This window comes from Protomyctophum bolini, assembly GCF_963924005.1.
Source record: "Protomyctophum bolini genome assembly, chromosome: 1".
NCBI classification, from domain to species: domain Eukaryota; kingdom Metazoa; phylum Chordata; class Actinopteri; order Myctophiformes; family Myctophidae; genus Protomyctophum; species Protomyctophum bolini.
The window spans coordinates 26,510,151-26,530,353 of NC_137862.1; the positions used below are offsets into that span (position 1 = coordinate 26,510,151).

General features: G+C 43.6%; 1 protein-coding gene across 1 annotated transcript in view; it reads right to left on the minus strand.

Moving 5' to 3' along the window:
• Positions 1 to 8,900: 8,900 nt before the first annotated feature.
• Positions 8,901 to 20,203, minus strand: part of mindy2 (MINDY lysine 48 deubiquitinase 2) — a 31,659-nt gene continuing 20,356 nt past the window's right edge. Inside the window, 5 exon segments of the mRNA XM_080759558.1 lie at positions 8,901 to 10,005; positions 12,164 to 12,370; positions 15,717 to 15,890; positions 18,263 to 18,405; positions 19,790 to 19,892. Of these exon segments, the coding sequence (XP_080615684.1) occupies positions 9,784 to 10,005; positions 12,164 to 12,370; positions 15,717 to 15,890; positions 18,263 to 18,405; positions 19,790 to 19,892 (849 nt within the window). The 3' untranslated portion in view covers positions 8,901 to 9,783.

Sequence of the window (20,203 nt, forward strand, 5' to 3'; positions counted from 1 at the left end):
ATGTTAAAAGTCTCAAATTTGAAAGCACTATATTTCTAAAACTATGACACCTTTCAAAGATTCCTTTTCAGGCAAACATGTCCACCGTAAGATGAGCCTAAGTAGGCTAGAATGGGGTTGGTAGGTTTAAGTATATGTAGCGTAGGACTAGTAGCATGCCAAAGTTTGTGCTATTGCCATAGAGAATGCTTTGGGCATTTAAGTTAAATAACTCAGAAACTACAAAACATTTAAAAGTAAAAAGGTCCAGCATGTGTGTCCACAGTAAGTTGAATTATAAAAAGTGTGAATGGAGTTTCTAGGTGAAAGTCATTTTTTGACATGCCAAAACCTGCCATTGACCCCCATTCTGAATTTCTCAAATTTGAAAGCACTATATTTCTAAAACTATGACACATTTCAAAGATTCCTTTTCAGGCAAACATGTCCACCGTAGGATGAACTTAACCTTTCCTGTCTGGGTTTACAGCTGTATCAGTTTTGGCCACACTAACAAACATCCATGTGTTCATGAAATTGGGTCATGTATGTAAGATCAATCAATCGATAGGGTTTTTAATATAGAATAAGATAGTTAATTTTTTTTATCTACCTTTATACCACAAACAAATGACAGCGAAACAAATACAGATTTTAGTCTTTTATTATCCAGGTACTTCTAATCAGGTTCAATATCCCTCGTCTATAAGGCATTTTGTTATATATATATATATAATGTGTATATATCACCATATACATTTTGTGACTGTACTGTGAAAGGCTACATACATTATTTGGTCATTTATGTAAATAGATGGACATTTAAAACCAACACAAGATATTTTACCCTTCCATATGCACAACTTTAGACGGGTTCCTTTTCCGTTTGTATTTTTACATAAAGTGAAATATCAACATAAAGGGTCATACAATGATGGGGGGAAAATGCATACAGTGTGGAGCAGCTACTTTTGATTAGTATGCCTTATGTTGCATTCAGCACTATACACGTATCACAAACGGAAAACAAACAAAACAGGACTTGATAAGCAATCAAGAAAACTTCAGGCGGTTTATCAGTCTATAATGTATCTCATGTTTACCAACAATTAACTCCCCCCCTCCCCCGTTATGCCTGAATATTGGCATATGCCAGTGACATTTTGTTCATGAAACGCTATGCAATTGAAGACAATGGCATTTCAATGGAAGAATAGCTACCTGTATTAGGGCTGCACCAATACCATTTTTATTTGTCTTTTTGGCTGAGAAAGCAGAGTACCATTCAAAAATAATTTCCTTTATTGCCGTCTTGTCCAATCTGTGCATTTTCCTTGGAAAACGTTTGGCGAAAAACATCTTATGTCGTATAATTGTAAAGACTCGAACTTTTAGTAAAGTCATTACAAATGACATTACAGCACCATGAAACAACTGCTAGTACTCATCTTACCATTATGGGCCTTTTGACCTCGATATTGGTGCACCACTAACTTGCATGTCGTTGCTGTGGGGCAGAAACCTTGCATCTCCTATATTTAATCATTTCAGCTTATAAATGTAATGCCCTCATTTTATAATTTGTTGTTGTAAATGCAGCGAAAATATCCAGTCTACAAGCTGCACATTGTTCGCTTATAATGACGTGCCCAAAATAGGGACCCCATGTTGAAAGTCCATGTTTTTTTTGTTAATGCATTGTAACCAATGAAACGTATTAACCTATTTTGGGCGAGAACCCCTTTTGGTGTTAGCGTCATGTTATGCTTTTATGAAAAATAGATCTACAACGAGCTTGTAGGTCTGCTATTTTTGAAAAACGACTGACATAGAAACATAGCTTTTTCAGAAAACTGTCACATTTTTAGAATCTGATCTCAGGTCAAAATGGGTTTTAAGAGCTTGTTGACTATACATCACAACTATATGGATCCATCTAAACCCAGGTGGTTCTTTATGCCACTTCCTTGGTTTCCACCCAACAGCAACAAGGTATCTCCTCAAACGTCAAACCGCAGCAAGTACTATTGACAGGGTAGTTCTTTTAAACAGAAGCGCTCCTCATATTTAAGCCAAAACAGATTAACAGCCCTTTAATTCATTTGCAGGCTATGGTTTTATTCAGCTGGCTTGAGATAAGCAACAGCTAGCAAGTCCAGCAATTTCATTTGGCCATTACTTCATTTTTACAAGGTACCCATAAAGAAACAATAGCACTCTTCTTGCACAATGTCAGTTCTGTATAAAATGAGGTATGTTTCTCTTCTCTTAGTAGTGCATATCAATGTAACAGTGCAAAACCAATTACAATGACTAAATGTTCATAGATCACCTTGTCAAAAATACTAAAGTTTTTACATTTACCCCACAATCACTTTTACAAGGCAAACAAGGAATCACTTGAGACATTGAACACACACAAAATCCTTCCGATCAAATAAGCTCAGGAACATGGGTCAAAAAAATAAAAAATAAAAATAACACAAACAACAAAACTACCAAAATACTGGGAATAAATGTAACTATTTCAATGGCAAGCTAAATGTACAAGTAGTGTGTGCTAATGATGTGAGTTGTATTTGGCTCACGTTGGCTCGAGATTCTTAGTTTGATGTGAGAGGATCTATGAAGACAAAATTATGCTACAGGTAGTACCAGTCAGAGGGCTGTATTTTGCGTGTCTTAAGTACCAGGTCTTATTCCCTAACTTGAGTAAACTAAAGACCTGGAGGCGTGATCAATGCCATTTGGCTATTCTGAGTGGCCAAAGAGCATTGATCACGCCTCCAGGTCTTTAGTTTACTCAAGTTAGGGAATAAGACCTGGTACTTAAGACACACAAAATACAACCCTGAATCTCGTCTAGTCCTTCCTTGGCATTTCAAATCATGTCAGACAATTAGATCGGTGTAATAATAATCCATGTCTTCAGTTTGTGGTTTTTAACCACTTAAACCCTACTATATATTGACCGTGGGGTCCCTTAGGAGTCTGTACTTGGGTCCCCTCCATTTTCCCTCTATGAACTAAGTGGTTCCAAACCCTTTTTGCTCAACACCAAAACGTATTTATTATTATTATTTATATTTTTGGTTGATTGGCCATTTCACTTTTTTTGTGCCCCGACCCAGTGTTTGGGAACTACTGCAGTCTAAACCAATTTTCTTCACTGCAGATAGTCGCTCTACGTGGTGGTGCAACACATTGTGGAGCTTGTAGACTGGCTATTTTCGTTTGGCCTCTTTTCACCGAATTATGGCATGCCCGGAATCGGGACGGTAGGTTTCATGTGGTTAAAGACAGATTGCAAGGAGAGATGTTAAAGAATCTGGAAAAAGACACTACTAACTACTAACATGTCACCTTCATCAGTATCTTCTCCATGACTCAAGTATCGCGGTATCCCCAAATAGTGTAAAGGACAAAGCAAAGCACATACATTGTACACTACAAAAAACCCTGTCAGCTATACATTTTTGGGGTAGTCACACAGTACAGCAGCTTAATTCAACTGTTGTAAGTTAATAGTGCTGAATTCTACGAGGGTCTTCCTGTACATGGCATAGTGTTAAGTCTTTGAAAAAGAGTCGAAGATATCCCCTCGGATACCCAAAAACATCCACACATTTCAAACTTGTAACACTGGCCTATTACCTCTATTGTATGAATATGGCTACACCACACACATCTCCACACTGACTGAAGCAGTGGATACATTACAAGCCCACAGGGTACTGCCAGTATACAAATCATACAATAAAATAAAGACATGGATATGTCCCTTCAAAGAAGGCCTGAGAGAATTTCTGATGTCGGATGTTAAAAAAAAAGTGGATTGTCTCGTTGTTCCTTTCGGCCGAAGACATTCCTGCAAATAAATGTCCTACTGTTTTCGATCATATCGCGTCTGTCAGGGTGGAATCCTCATGTCCAAAACCGTTGCTCTCTAGGATTCAAAGTAGCACATGGACAAAGTAGCACATGGACAAAGTAGCACATGGACAAAGTAGCACATGGACAAGCTTGTGCCACATTTAGAGCTTATGGATCTGCTACTTTTGATGCTTTTGTGTGACGCTGTCGTTCATCAAATAGGGCACTAATGAAAACAACACAGAACATTAACCCATTTAGGATTGAACCTTTTTCATGTCAAGGACCCCCAGAATTATCTGTAATTGGCCGCAGACCCCCATCTGAAAATATTATGTTGTTGTTGTTGTTGTCCCCCCCCCCCAAAGCAAAGCTTTGAGTTAAAAACATTTGCTGTGAAATAAAATATAATCAATGATTTGCGCCACGTTTTCACATTTCTTCAAAAATCTACAAGCTCATAGACTATGAGCTTGGATCTGCTATTTTTTAATAGCTAAAGTATAACAATGCTTAAAACACCAAAAGGGGTTCCTGTCCTGAATGGGTTAAGAGGTTTCTGCTAGACAGCAACGATATACAAAGTACTGTATAGCCTTGTTAGATGGGTAAAAACAGAGCCTTCAAGGCAATAACAAAATGTGTCCATAGGTAGCCTTCTGTCTGAAATCAACTTCTCTGCATTTAAAATGTCCAGTAGGTAGCATGTCCCACGACACCCGATTTAAACTCGTCCAGGCGTTGTATCGAGCACTGGAAATAGGTGGGAGGGAACGGCTATTTTAGGTTGCCACCGGCAAGTACAAAACGGGCCTGAAATCACCTTCCCTGGGGTTGAATACGGTTTACGGACAAAAATGGGAGATTCCCCTCCCCTCTCTTGACAAAAAAAATCAGCACGTTTTGAAACAAGGCATCCTGCTCGAAATGTACAGATAGCTGTACCATCAGGGTAGGGTTAGTGGCACCTGTCAGTGAGGGTGGGGGTATTTGGGGAGAAGTGGGATGGAGGCACTACGTCCTCCCGGTGGGGGCTCCTCAGTGGCAGGAGACGAGTCGGTTACAGGATTCAACATCAGAGGTACAACGCAGACATGCATGGGGAGGTTTGATTGGCATAGCGACTACATTTGGGAGAAGAAAAACAAAAAAGGAGGGAAAATAATTGGCGAATGGCAACTCTTTAAATTGTCCCTGATCAGCAGTATTCTGCAGGCCAGGTCACGGTGACTCATCATTCTTCATTAACCTCATTAGCCACACACACGTCCATGTCTGGCTGTTAGTGATTGTCCTGAAAGTAGTGGATGTTAAAGGAATATGAGTGACTACGGTAGTGACATGAAAACGTTAAATGTTCTGTACTCAACTGTACGTACATAGCTTGGACAAACTTAAGTTACATTTCAAGGTTCCCCAAAACTCTGAGTGTGTTTAAAATGTGTATACACTCAGTTACAGACCTTTAAAAGGGTTCCATTTGGACCCCGTCAAGGAACCCTGAGGGTCCCTGCCTCTGGACACCCCCCTCTTTGAGAACCACTGAGCTTGAACAACACAAAATGCAAATATTTGGCCATTTCCAAATATTAAACTGAAGTGCTATAATTGTCGATGCTGTACAAAAACTAGACTTGTGTTTTAAGATGTGATCAAATCATACACACATAGCATTGTGGATATACAGCTTTACATCTTAAAAAATAAAAAATAAACACTATTCACATTCAAAACAGAGCACAAGTCAACACCACCATGCTCTGGTAAGGCAAATATGAACTGAGCAAATAATAATGTAGAATTATTATTATGTGTGTGTATAGCACTGTACGCATCTGGCATCCATAACCCTTCACAACTCCACAGGGATCAGGGTATAGTGTTTAAACAGGGGCACAAACATTATTACATTAATTCCCAGCAGGCAATTTTATGAAAAGAAAAACGAAAGAAAAAGGAAATCCCTTTCAATTGACACAAAAATAAAACCTTTTTTTTGTACCAGTCTCTTTCACACGTGTACAACAGAACTAAAACTGTTTTTACCAGTCTCTTTCACACGTGTACAACAGAACTAAAAAGGACTGAACTTGTCTCTTTCACACGTGTACAACAGAACTAAAAAGGACTGAACTTGTCTCTTTCACACGTGTACAACAGAACTAAAAGGACTGAACTTTACCAGTCTCTTTCACAACAGAACTAAAAAGGACTGAACTTGTCTCTTTCACACGTGTACAACAGAACTAAAAAGGACTGAACTTGGCATCAATAAAAGAGGTGAGAGTATTTTCCACACGCGACAGATTTATTTTTCCAAATTCCGAAAGGGCTTGGAAAAAACGAGCCACGCCTCTAACCAACTGCTAACTGTACAGATTAATGATTCTCTCACTCTCCTCAAAACAAATCTACAAAAAAACAAAACAAAAAAGCAGCTCTATCTATCTATATATGTTCAGTACATATTAATACAAAAAATAGCTTATAAACTGCCGTAATGAAAAGAATGAATGACAATGGTTTCTCCTTGAAAAAATATGGTGAGAGGGTGACAATTGTGTTTCTTTGTGATTCTTTTTGTTTTTGTTTTTCGCTATAAAATATATCACCCCCCCCACCCCAGATAAACTTGATCCCCCCCCCCCCCCCCCCCCCCGTGTCACAAATATAGTGCACTGTGCGACTTGTAACAAAGTTTGGCCTACTCTACGAAAGATAAGTGTAGTTTGTCGTAGTAGCGTCACGTATTCCTCTGATGTCCAGGATGTCCACTGAGGATTGAGGATGGCAGGCACCAGTGGTCTAGGAAGGCCAAGTCCTCTGTTAGTCTCTGTCGCTCTGTCTCTCTCTCTCTGCTATCTTCTCTTCCAATAGCGCATAGCAGTGGGCTTGGCTTTCTGGACCCACTGAAAACTCACTGAAAACCCACTGAGATTTACAAAAATATTCAAAAAAATATCAATTATTTTAACCCATTTAGACCTTCTAAAAGAAATGTCTTCTAAATCCTAAACGTTTTCTGAAAAACCTATGTTTCTAGATGTCAATGGTGCTCAACCTTTTTAATTTCAAGGACCGCCAGGGTTGGCCGCCGACCCACCCCCCCATCTGAAAATATGTTGTTCCAGGGACCCCCCAGAAGCAAATATTTGAGTTAAAAAACGTTCGCTCTGAAAGAATATATATTCAAAGATTTGCATCACATTTTCACGATTAAAAACAAAATAGATCTTACAAGCTCGTAGTGCGGCACTTGGTGCCGCGCTATGAGCTTGTAGATCTGCTATTTTTCAATAGCGAAACACCAGAAGCTACACCTGCCTGAAGGTCAGTAGACCGAAAGCTTGCTAAATAAATACATCGATTGTGCGCAGATCTGAGTGTGCGGAGCTTCCCTTTATTTTTATCAATAGCTAAACACCAAAAAGGGGTTCCCGTCCTGAATGGGTTAAGCCTAGAGTCATGACTTTGATTCCGTGAAAACAATTTAAATGAAAAGAGCTAAACAAAAGGTTATTATTTATCTCCACAAAATCAACGGTTTTATGGTCATAATTAATTCACCAGGATCATGGATGCCTTGATTCTAGGCTTAGAATAATTGATTTGTGTAAATCTCTATGAAAAAAAAAAAGAAAAGAGTTTTCATTGGGTCCAGAAAACCAAGCCCACTGCTACGCTCTAGAGCACCGTAGTCTGACATCACTGCCACTAGAGGCCGCTATACCCCTGGGTCATATTTTATTCTTTTCATGGCAGATCCAGTGGGACACTTATGATGCATAAGTACTGACTGTAATGGACACTTTTTTTCTTTATTTTTACCGTTGCTCTGTATTATTGATAGTTAAGTGTCAAAGTGTCATTGAGCAAGACTCTGAACCCCTAATTGCTCCCGATGTGCAGGTTGGTGCCTTGCATGGTTTCCTCCGCCATCGGTGTGGTTTGAACGGGTGAATGTGATGCACAATCTATGCAAAGCGCTTTGGATAAAAGCGGCTATATAAATAAATGCACCCTTTACCATTTTGATCCTTGTTTTGTTTCGTCTTGTTTTTTTGCTGTACACTACAGTATCCTTTCTTATACCTATAAGGTGTAAGCTTTGTTATAACTGCTGGGCGACTGATTTCCCCCCCCGCCCACCCAAGGGATAATAAAAGTATTTATCTCTCACAGAGTTATTTTTTTGTATTGGATTTTCCCCCCATTATAGGCAAATCTTAGATCACGTCATATAAGAACCACGGCGATTGCGATTTGCAATACAATGCAATGAAAAAAACAACAACTTCATGACCCAGGGGCAAGTGGGAGTGACGCGGCGTCCTTTGAGAGCCTACACGGGTTGTGCAAGGACACGCTCTGATTGGCCAGCGCACTTGTGCAGGACGCATATCTGTGATTGGCCAGTAGCCACTTTGAAGTGGCAGTCGGTGCAAACACTCTCTCGCCAGAACATGGTTTAATATTCTCTGCCTATCGGGAGTCCAACTCCAACTCTGTGGGGTTGTCTCACGTGGCTCAAGTTGGCTGTTGGAGGCGTTGGCGGGCCTCCGTCGCTGTCTAGTCCATACATGGGCAACTGGCGGCCCGGCAGGGGCCCCACCTTCATTTAATGTGGCCTCTAATAATATCAGAATATCAGAATACTGATAGATTATTGTTTTCAGCTGTTCCAAACATGCAAGCATGACCCGCTTGAATTACTTCTAAATTAGTAGCTTAATGAGTAGTATTACAATGTTATTGTCTTTTTTTTTATGTCCAAAGTATTTGTATATAGTTAACATAACTATAATTAAGGGCATTTGACACAAATAGACGCGTTTTGAGCTTGCAGATCGGCTATTTGCTACGCCAGAAATATGCAATGTGGCCCTCTAGAGTGAGTGTGGAACTATAGTGGCCCTCTGGAGTGAGTGTGGAACTATAGAGCGCCGCAGTCCCTCCCCCTTTCAGAAAAACGAGTGGCCCAGGAAATGAAAACCCAATGCATGCAAGTGCCGATGGGAGAATGCATTGGGTTTTCATTTCCTGGGCCACTCGTTTTTCTGAAAGGGGGAGGGACTGCGGCGCTCTATAGTGGCCCTCTGGAGTAAGTGTGTAACTATAGTGGCCCTCTGGAGAGAGTGTGGAACTATAGTGACCCTCTGGAGTGAGTGTGTAACTATAGTGGCCCTCTGGAGAGAGTGTGGAACTATAGTGGCCCTCTGGAGAGAGTGTGGAACTATAGTGGCCCTCTGGAGAGAGTGTGGAACTATAGTGGCCCTCTCCATCGTCAAAGTTGCCCACCCCTGGTCTAGTCCATAGAGTTCTAGGTCTAGTTATTGTAGGGGGCGAGAGGCACTTCCACCGCGTTGGCCACAGGAGGCGAGGCCCCGGTTAAAAGCACAACCTGTGTAGGATTTACAATGTCGCGGGAGTGACGTCAGGACTTGGGTTACTCTCTCTCTCTAGGGCTGTTCACACCAAGCACTGTATGTGGAACTAGAACCATGGGTCTCGCTGTCGTTGTGGTGTGGACGCTGGCACCCACTGGAGTTAGAAGGACCATGGTTTAAACTGTATTTTTTATAGCCATTGTTATAGTGCTTTGGTTTGAAGGGCCCTCATCGCCCGACTTATACTTGGGTTGCACGCTGAAAATAAAACGATCTACAAAGCTCACGGCAAGCTTGTAGATTGTCAATTTTCCAGGTTATGAATAATATAAATCGGACTCGTCTAAACTCATTGTCAAGTGGAGGGCCTTGTGTGTCGAACCTGTGTAGAAACGAACAATGTCCCCCCTTTCTCACAGATAAGCAAAATGCACAAAAGACACGCATTAACGTGCACGCAGACACACACACACACACACACACACACACACACACACACACACACACACACACACACACGCACACACCCATACCCGGCTGTATGTTACAAAATGACACATTTGTCTTTATCCTTTGATTCTTTCTTGGCTTTGCGCTCCCCAGAGGAGGCGTGTTGCTTCCCCGGGCTGGCCGTGGCGGCCCCTGCTGCACCTGCACCTCCAGTCCCCCCCGCACCTCCTCCTCCTCCTCCACCTCCTGCCGCTGATCCCGACGCCGCCATTTCTCCTCTGTCGGCCTCGTCCACCCCTACAGCCTCCTGCTGACCCTGGTGCGCACACGCACACGCACACGCACGCGCGCGCACACACACACACACACACACACACACACACACACACACACACACACACACACACACACACACACACACACACACACACACACACACACACACACACACACACACACACACACACACACACACACACACACACACACACACACACACACACACACACACACACACACACACACACAGAACAGGAGAGGTCAGCGACCCAACACGAGCAAGCTAATGAAAACCAATGGAATACAACCACCCTAATAAGGACTACTGACCACTGCGTTTCTGTACCGAGTGGACCTCTGACATGGTGAGGGGTTTGGGATACTATTTTAAATAGTTTTGCAGGGGAGAAAATACTGCTAATTGTCCCGAAAGTGACCGTTTTTGTCAGTGTGTAGACGATTTCTCATGACAATAAAGCTCCTTTGAGTTGAATTGACTTCCAATAGGCGTCCTGTCCACACAGATAGCATTTTCGGAGCTGCCCAGCGCCTCATTTATTTTTTCACTCACCGCATATCTGGAACAAAGTCCCAGAAAACTGCCAGGTCTGCTGCCACTCTTATTTCTTTTTAAAAACACAACTAAAGACCTTTCTCTCTCTCTCTCTCTCTCTCTCTCTCTCATGCTTGAATACACATTATTGTTTCACTCTCTCAGCCGAGCGTGGCATCATTAATAATGTTACAATGCAAACCCAGCTGACTTCTTTCATCCTCCTTCTTTTGATCTCTGTTCCGTTGTTATGGTGGCAGGACTGATAAACTGGACGTTTGAGCCAAAGAAATCATTGTATTGTGTTCAGACTTGCCGACGCCAACTAGAGGTTTAACCCATTTTGAGAGAGACCGGTGGTTCTCAAACACATGTCAAGGAAGGAGGACCCCCACATTGATACGTGCTGTATCTGCGGTTGTGAGTTTGAGGCTTTGCTGAGGAGGACCCTTTTGAAAACCCCAGTTTCAAATATCATTATTTCGTTGTGGTGTCGCGGCCTAAAAAAAGTTTGGGACCTACTGCTCAGTCTAACGGGCGGGCAGAGGGAGCGCAGCTAGAGTGCTGTCTGTTAAATAATGCAGATTCAACACACAGCAGGGTTGGAGAGTGCCGCAGTGAACGATGCACTGTTGTGGACAAACCCGGTAGTTTGATTTGAGTCGATCTGATATACTTTAGTTTATATGGTCCCTGGTATTCTCTTGACAAAAGGCTTTAACCCATTTTGACCTGGGAAACGATTCTACAAAAGGTCTTCTAAATCCTGACAGTTTTCTGAAAAACCCTATAATGTTTCTGTGTCAGTGGTTCTCAATACTTCATCTCAAGGACCCCCAGAATGATCTGTATTTGGCCGCCAAGATCTGCTATTTTTCAATAGCTTAAGTATAGCATAATGCTTTGACACGGGGACAACATGCAAACTCCACACAGAAAGGCCCTTGCCAACCCCGCCTCGCCGCCTCGGGTATGGGAACTGATGACGCAGAGGAGAGAGCACATACCCCCAGCGCCTACAGCGTCCCCAGCAGGAATCGAACGCAGGACCTTCTAGCTCTGAGGCGACAGCACTACCGACTGTGCCACCGTGCCCCCTGTGTGTGTATGTGTTGTTGAGCTATAATACCTGGGCCTGTGTGTGTGTTGTTGAGCTATAATACCTGGGCCTGTGTGTGTGTCGTCGTTGAGCTATAATACCTGGGCCTGTGTGTGTGTCGTTGAGCTATAATCCCTGGGCCTGTGTGTGTGCTGTTGAGCTATAATACCTGGGCCTGTGTGTGTGTCGTTGAGCTATAATACCTGGGCCTGTGTGTGTGCTGTTGAGCTATAATACCTGGGCCTGTGTGTGTGCTGTTGAGCTATAATACCTGGGCCTGTGTGTGTGCTGTTGAGCTATAATACCTGGGCCTGTGTGTGTGCTGTTGAGCTATAATACCTGGGCCTGTGTGTGTGTCGTTGAGCTATAATACCTGGGCCTGTGTGTGTGTTGTTGAGCTATAATACCTGGGCCTGTGTGTGTGTCGTTGAGCTATAATACCTGGGCCTGTGCGTGTGTTGTTGAGCTATAATACCTGGGCCTGTGTGTGTGTCGTTGAGCTATAATACCTGGGCCTGTGTGTGTGTTGTTGAGCTATAATACCTGGGCCTGTGCGGCGGCGTTGGCCTGCTGCTGTGCGGAGGCCTGCGCCGCCTGCTCCTGGTCCTGGTAGTACTGGGAGGCGCGGCGGTCCTCCTCCTCCTGCAGCTTCTTGGCCAGCTCCAGGTCACTGATGCCCTCGGGGAGCTGCTCCCACTGCAGCTCCTGGCTCTGCTGCTCCTGCTGCAGCGACAGGGCCATCAGGTAGTCCTAGAAACAACACACACACACCCAATGTTAACAGTTCTGATGCAGCGACAGGGCCATCAGGTAGTCCTAGAAACAACACACACACCCAATGTTAACAGTTCTGATGCAGCGACAGGGCCATCAGGTAGTCCTAGAAACAACACACACACCCAATGTTAACAGTTCTGATGCAGCGACAGGGCCATCAGGTAGTCCTAGAAACAACACACACACACCCAATGTTAACAGTTCTGATGCAGCGACAGGGCCATCAGGTAGTCCTAGAAACAACACACACACACCCAATGTTAACAGTTCTGATGCAGCGACAGGGCCATCAGGTAGTCCTAGAAACAACACACACACCCAATGTTAACAGTTCTGATGCAGCGACAGGGCCATCAGGTAGTCCTAGAACACACACACCCAATGTTAACAGTTCTGATGCAGCGACAGGGCCATCAGGTAGTCCTAGAACACACACACCCAATGTTAACAGTTCTGATGCAGCGACAGGGCCATCAGGTAGTCCTAGAACACACACACCCAGGGACCCCAGTGCCCACAATGTTAACAGTTCTACTGCATAACCTGCTTTCCATGCGTAATACACTAAACCCGCTATTTGTTTTATGCGTTTAATTCGCTAGTTGTTTTCCGTCAATGCGATCAGAGCAGGGGTTCTCAAACGTTTTCGTGCCAAGGACCTCCAAATTCATATCCAGAGCCCCCCCCCCCCCTCCCCGCAGAGGCCCCCCCAATCTGAGAATGTTTAGTGCCAGGGACGCCCAGAGGACAAAACAGACCCAAAAAAACTAATCTGAATTATTCAAAAGATACCAAACATTTTTCCGCAGCGTGGCACAAAGTGTCACGCTGTGATCTTGTACATACGCTGTTTATGAATAGCCAATGTGTGTGCGCGCGTGCATGTGTGCGTGCGTGCGTGCATATACAAGCACAGCTGCTGTGATCAGTGTAATGGCTGCGTATTATGGTGGATTTGTGGCTGTGTTATCAGCAAACTCTCTCTCATTCACACGTTATTTTCAAACTCACACGGTAATGCACACGGAAACGGATTATCCCCACACTAAACAAAATGGCAGCCAATATAGCTGGTCATTTATTCTGAACTGGAAGAGGACTTGGAACCATCTTATACAGACTGTGACTCCTGACTGGGAGATTAAACTTAATTGGTTTCTGTGATGAAACGGTTTTATTCATAAGGGAGAGTGCGGGGAAAAAAAGCCATGTCCTGAATACCGTCGCATTACTTTACTCTGTGTGTGTGTGTGTGTGTGTGTGTGTGTGTGTGTGTGTGTGTGTGTGTGTGTGTGTGCCCGTGTGTGTGTGCGTGCATGCGTGTGTGCGTGTGCTTGTGTGCAACCACACTAGTACGAATTTCAAGCATCACGGAAGCAACACGCCTCCTCTGGGGAGCGCAACGAGCATACAAACCCTCTTCGGAGTTACTCTGGGAGTTACTTTGTGTGGAAGCGAGACTATAGGTGAGAGCGAGCCAGACAGACAAGCTGTGAGAGAGCGAGAGCGGTGAAATGCCCAGGAGAACGTGAGTGAGCCCATGCATTATGGAGAAGCACAGTGCCGTGCTGTGCCCTGAGCCAGACAGCGACATCCGTTCACAAGTAAAAGTCCGGAATTCAAAAGTTACTTGAGTGAAAGTACAAAAAGCATTGGTATCAAAATGTACTTTAACAGTTTGACTGCGGGATAAAGAACATCGCAAACCCAATTTTGACTGCCTAGTTTTTCACTAAACTGTGAAGAACCACCGCACCGACATTACCGTTCCGTTTCATGAAAATCTGCCTTAAAATGGTGTGATCATTGTGTCGTCTTGTTGAAAAATACAAACTGCCGATCGACAACAAAGAGCGTAGGACAGAGCCACCCATTGTGCACCGTCATTGGACTGCATTGGGCCTCAATTTCCCAGAAGCCTTAGCAAGCCAGTGCGACTGTTCTTTTTCCGGTGACGTCATCCGAACACGATATCACACCGCAAGTCTTAAAACGTATTCAAAACACGAATTAAACAATGAAAACATGCTCACAATGCATCGCATGTCTGCGACGCATTGTGAGCTTGTAGATCGGCTATTTTCAAATGGTCAAAATGTATCTGGGGCTGAAGTGGCCAATGCATTTTTTCTTTTAATATTAATAATCGAAATCTACAAAGTTTACTTACATTTTCAAATAAATGTAGTGGAGTAAAAGTACTAATATTTGCCTCTGAGAAAAAAATACTGGACATTGGAAATACTCAAGTAAAGTTCAAATACCTCAAAAACATATTTACAGTAAGTTTACTTCACTTAAGTAAATGTACTTACACTAATTGTACTTGGAAATGTTAACAAGCTCCTTGTACCAGCATGCAAACAAGCATGAACTTGTACTCATCTATTATTGAGAATACTTCCTGCACTACCTTTGACAGCTGTACCACAGGACCTGTATTATAATAACACCCCTAGTACTCATATATCCTGTTTCTTCTATCCATGTTAAACTTTGTTTGCGATTTAATTAACTGACGCCGAAGTCCTGACATCACTCACTCACCCCCTGGTTCCAAGCTTTTTTCTATGGAGAATAACATGCAACTCGTTTTCTCGCAGTCAATTGATTTTTCCATATCCATATGAGTGAAACTGGATGATTTGTTTATTTTTCAAACACAGTTCTTATATGAGGAGATCTAAAATCCGATTACAATGCAAAAAAAAAAGTTTAAAAAAAGTAAATAAAAAATTGGACTTAGCTTCCCTCTACCCTCTACCGATATTGACGTCAGACTTCGGTGCTCTATACCGTAGTCACTACAACACACTAAAATGTTCTGTATACTGTAAGTGTAATGTCAGCAGATATCTAACCGTACAAACACATGTACGGTTGTTGTTAAAGGGTTGCTAATCAGACTAGTCTAAAAAATGGCTAGTCTAATCAGCTGGCTACAACAGAAGCCCAGAAACATTGTCCTTTGTCCTTTCCCAGTGGCTACATCATCATTTAAGACGATTGGGTTCTTAAGATTTCAGTAAATGTGACAGTAACACCTTTTAAATGGCTTGCACCCTGATTAACATTTGTGTCATTGTATATTATTGTACAGAGCTTTTCTCAAAGCCCTCACTCTCCTCTTGACCAGAGCATCCTGTGTGCTCCAGTTAGCCTCTGCCTTCTGATCCTTTCATTAAAGACAACGATTTACTGTGAGGGCTGGTGACAAGGTTGGCAACGGTGAAACAGTATGGGTAACACTAAAACATTTCAGATGACGAAAACTAAATATGCATTTTTGCTGTCCAAATCAACACTTAATAATTCCCACCTGGTCGATCTGGTCCTGCTGGCCTCGGTACACCGTCTCGGGGTCGGACGGAGGCCGCAGGCGGAACTCAGAGTCGCAGAAGTTTCCGTCTCCGTCCACGTTGTGGAGGCTCTCCCACACCACCTTCTCCTCTGTCAGGAAGCCCTGGTCGGTCACCAGGAGGTACAGCTGGCCCTGTGAGGGGCGTGCACGCACACACGCACAAGACACACAAGACTAATAATTAATAGGATACAAGGAAACCTCAGATTTAAGATGTGTTTAAAGTTGCAGCTCCACACACACACACACACACACACACACACACACAAGCCGTGCTACTCATACCCTAAGTTGGCGGTGCCGGAATCGAACCTGTGCACTTGAGGTCCAAAGGTGAGAGCTCTACCGACTGAGCTACCCGCCGGATATACATTCATACTACAAGCATCACACAACAGCATCAACAGTAGCAGATCCACAAGCTCGAAACGTATAACAGCAGCTTGTATAATGTGCTACTTTTGATGTTTTTGAATCCTGAACAGTTTTGAACAAGACTTTTATTTTTTTCTGTCTGTGGCCAATACTTTATCTAAGGGTTGCTGTGCTAGCAGACTCTCTCTCTCTCTCTCTCTCTCTCTCTCTCATCCTCTCTCTCTCTCTCTCTCTCTTCTCTCTCTCTCTCTCTCTCTCTCTCTCTCTCTCTCTCTCTCTCTCTCTCTCTCTCTCTCTCTCTCCTCTCTCTCTCTCTCTCTCTCTCTCTCTCTCTCTCTCTCTCTCTCTCTCCTCTCTCTCTCTCTCTCTCTCTCTCTCTCTCTCTCTCTCTCTCTCTCTCTCTCTCTCTCTCTCTCTCTCTCTCTCTCTCTCTCCAGCGTCCGGTTGCTGCAGATAACAGGAAAGGTGTGTCCTTGCTGACACTGATAAGGGAACCTCATGGCAGGATCAATGCACGCAGCAGAAGGAATACAGCCTTTTTGACCTGGCACATCTATCACTTTTAAAGAAGTGGTGTTTTTTAAAGCAAAATAAACTGGAGAATAATGACAGTGGGGGAGTCAAAATAAGATGCAAAAGGAAAGCGCTGAATTCACAGCGACAACGCTAGTGCAGTTCGCTAACTGGGGCGTGTGTACAACATGTCCCAAAACATCCACATCACCTCTGTGTGTGTAATGTCTAAGTTCACACACAGTTCAGACCACTGCAAGCGTATGATTGGTCTGTCCCACTTAATTGTCTTGAATGGTGTGAATTCGGCCCAAAAGAGGGGTGGGGGTGGGACCTAATTTCTCCTTTCATTGTCAATGGCAAATATTGAGACGTGTGGGGACAAAAGCTGTATCAAAAACACACCTAATGTTACGTGACCAGGAAGTGACCGTGGAACAGGCAATAGACTGCAAGACCTGTGGCATCCACTAGGGGGGTGTATGTCTATTTTACAGGCACATACTGTAGAATAGAATAGTCCCCACACTAGTTTTTGTGTCACATTCGTGTATAATTATATATATATACTAGAGCGGAATGATGTCAGAACAGGCCAGCTCTACATATAGGTGCCAGGAAATGAAAGAAAACCTTGCATTTTTGAAAACAAAGCATTACAGCCTCATCAAAGTTGGTGTTGTCTTTATATATTGTCAATGAATTCCATGAGAGGGGAGAGGTGTGGTGGAGTTAGCTGCTTTAGTTAGGCAGAGAAGGTGTGGTGGGAGTTACCGTAATTTCCGGACTATAAGCCGCGGCTTTTTTACCCATGATTTGAACCCTGCGGCTTATACAACGGTGCGGCTAATCTATGGATTTTTACAGCTAACGCAGAGCCATCTAAGGCTCTGAGCTAACGTAACGGCCACTAGGGGGCCACCTGCGGCTTATAGTCCGGTGCGGCTTGTATACGGGATTTTCCCTAATTTGGCTGGTGCGGCTTAATTCAGGTGCGCCTTATAGTCCGGAAATAGGTTAGGCTGCCAGTTTGAATCTTGATGACGACAACAAAAATAATTTTAGAGTGGTCTGTGTTGTCGCGTGGTTGCTTTTCTTTTTTTATAATACTTTTTATCCCACGATTTTGTAACCCATTTTTCACCCCTGTGTCAATTATCTAATCATGTGTTCCTGGGCTCTACACACCTAGTCCCCATATACGAGTGTCCAAGTTGCTCCTTTACCTGACCTGAGTTTCCCTGGTTGGAACACGTTATTCCAACCAGTTCCTTTCCCCCCCCCATCAGGTGCCCCGGCTGGCCAGGGGGAGGTAGTTTAGAGACCAGGATTACTGCATGTATTTTTGAGGGTAACTACCCTAGGGGACACGGGGAGAACATGAAAACTCCACACAGAAAGGCCCTTTCCCCAACCCCGCCTCGGGTATGGGCATGACGTGGAGGAGGAAACACGCCGCCAGTACCCACAGCGCCCCGAGCGGGAATCGAACCCAGGACCTTCAAACTGTGAGGTGACAGCACTACCAACTGTGCCACCGTGCCCTCTCTGCGTGGTTGCTTTTCTACGTACCTTGTATTTGATCATGGTGCTGAAGTGGTTGCTTTGTTCCGTACCTTGTATTTGATCATGGTGCTGAAGTGGTTGTTCCTGAAGAAAACGCAGAGCTCCCCCTCCTGGACGGTGGAGGTAAGCTCACACAGGCCGTGGTAGGTGAGCTGAGTGGCTGTGCTGTTCAGAAACTGCTCCGCTACCATGCCTGCGTTGGGCCAGAGAGAGAGTGGGGGGGGGGGGGGGGGGGGGGGGGGGAGAGAGAGGGTTGACTACAAATGCCTTCAGTTTTCTGAAAAACCCATGTTTCTATGTCAGTGATGCTCAAAAATTTCATGTCAAGGACCACCAGAATTATCTGTATTTGGCCGCCGACCCCCATCTGAAATAAGTTTACAAGCTCGTAGCGTGGCACTCGGTGCTGCGCTACGAGCTTGTAGATCTGCTATTTTTCAATAGCTAAAGTATAACATAATGCTTAAAACACCAAGGGGTTCCCGCCGAAAATGGGTTAACTCTGTTAGTTAGGTCTCCAGCATCTATTCCAGTGGTTTGGACCCATTTTGGACACTATTTGAGGCGTCCTGAAAAATCGAGTCATTACATGCCCTTTGAATTCTCTCCAGCAGGGTTGATTTTCACCGCACATTTAGATTTTAGTTTTAGTCATACTCTTTTAAATAGTTTTCATTTAGTTTTTTGTCACATTTTTGTCACCTGGAATGTCGTAGTGTTAGTCTCGTTAGTCTACTAAATGTACAGTTGATTTAGTCGACTAAAATTCATTTTGGCAGTCCTTGATGCCGTCGTAATGGCTGATTTTACACTTGCTGAAAATAGCCGGTCTACGAGCTCGCGACACGGTGTGACATAGAAACAGGTTTTTCAGAAAACTGTCATTTAGTATTTGTAGAATCGTCCTCATGTCTACCGTCTAAATGGGTTAACCCATTTTGGGCGGGAACCCCTTTTGGTGTTAGCATTATGTTACAGTTTAGCTATTTTTGAAAAATCGAAGAACCACTGACAGAAACATAGCTTTTTCAGAAAACTGTCAGGATGTAGAAGACATTTGTAGAATCGTCCTCAGGTCTAAATGGGTTAAATGGTACTTGGTTTCTGGTCCAGTAAACAGAAGCTTCACAATAAAGGCCATTGTGCTGCTGTGACCATTTGATGCAAGCAATGAAGAATTTGATACTCATATTGTAAAACTGGAGTCTACACTTGAGAGAAAGTGACGGTTTTGAAAAATGAACCCACCCAACCATGCAACTACCCAGCCAGCCACACACAGCTCCGTAAGGGAGTGCCACTCAAAAACACAAAAAGAGTGTAATAATAAATACAGAGATAAGACGTTTCTGCCTGACATATTATGTTTTAATTTCATTTTATTTATTTATCTTTTTCCTTTAAATGAAGAAGCAGCATTATAGTATAGTATAGTGGGGAGTGAACATTTATAGCCCCAGATGTAGGAGCCATGATGATGTGGGGAAAAAGGAAAGGAAAAAGGAGGGAAGGAGTGAGAGAGAAAGTCAAGGAAGTGGGAAGAGAAAACAATGGCGCCCTCCCTCCCAACCACCCACCTTCCCCTGCCAACTCGCTGCTCTCCGACTGTTTACACGAGATTATCTTCTCCACCAGCTGGTTGTAGCTGCAGCTGCCTACCGCCTTGACAATGTCCTGCATCTGGGGAGAGAGAGAGCGAGAGACAGAGAGAGAGAGAGAGAGAGAGAGAGAGAGAGAGAGAGAGAGAGACATGAGCATCCATCAAGCCTTTGTTCCTGCTGTGTGTCTACAACCAACCAACCAACCAACCAAGAACCAACCAACGGAGGCATTAAAGGAGAATTCCATACTAGAAGGCTTTCTTACATTTAAATTGTAGTTACGTCCCCACCAAAGAGGTCCAGGTGTTATTTTGTGCAAAAACTCATTATTGGCTATTTCCCCTAACATACCTCAATGAATTGCATTGAATGGAATGGGGCTATGGGGTG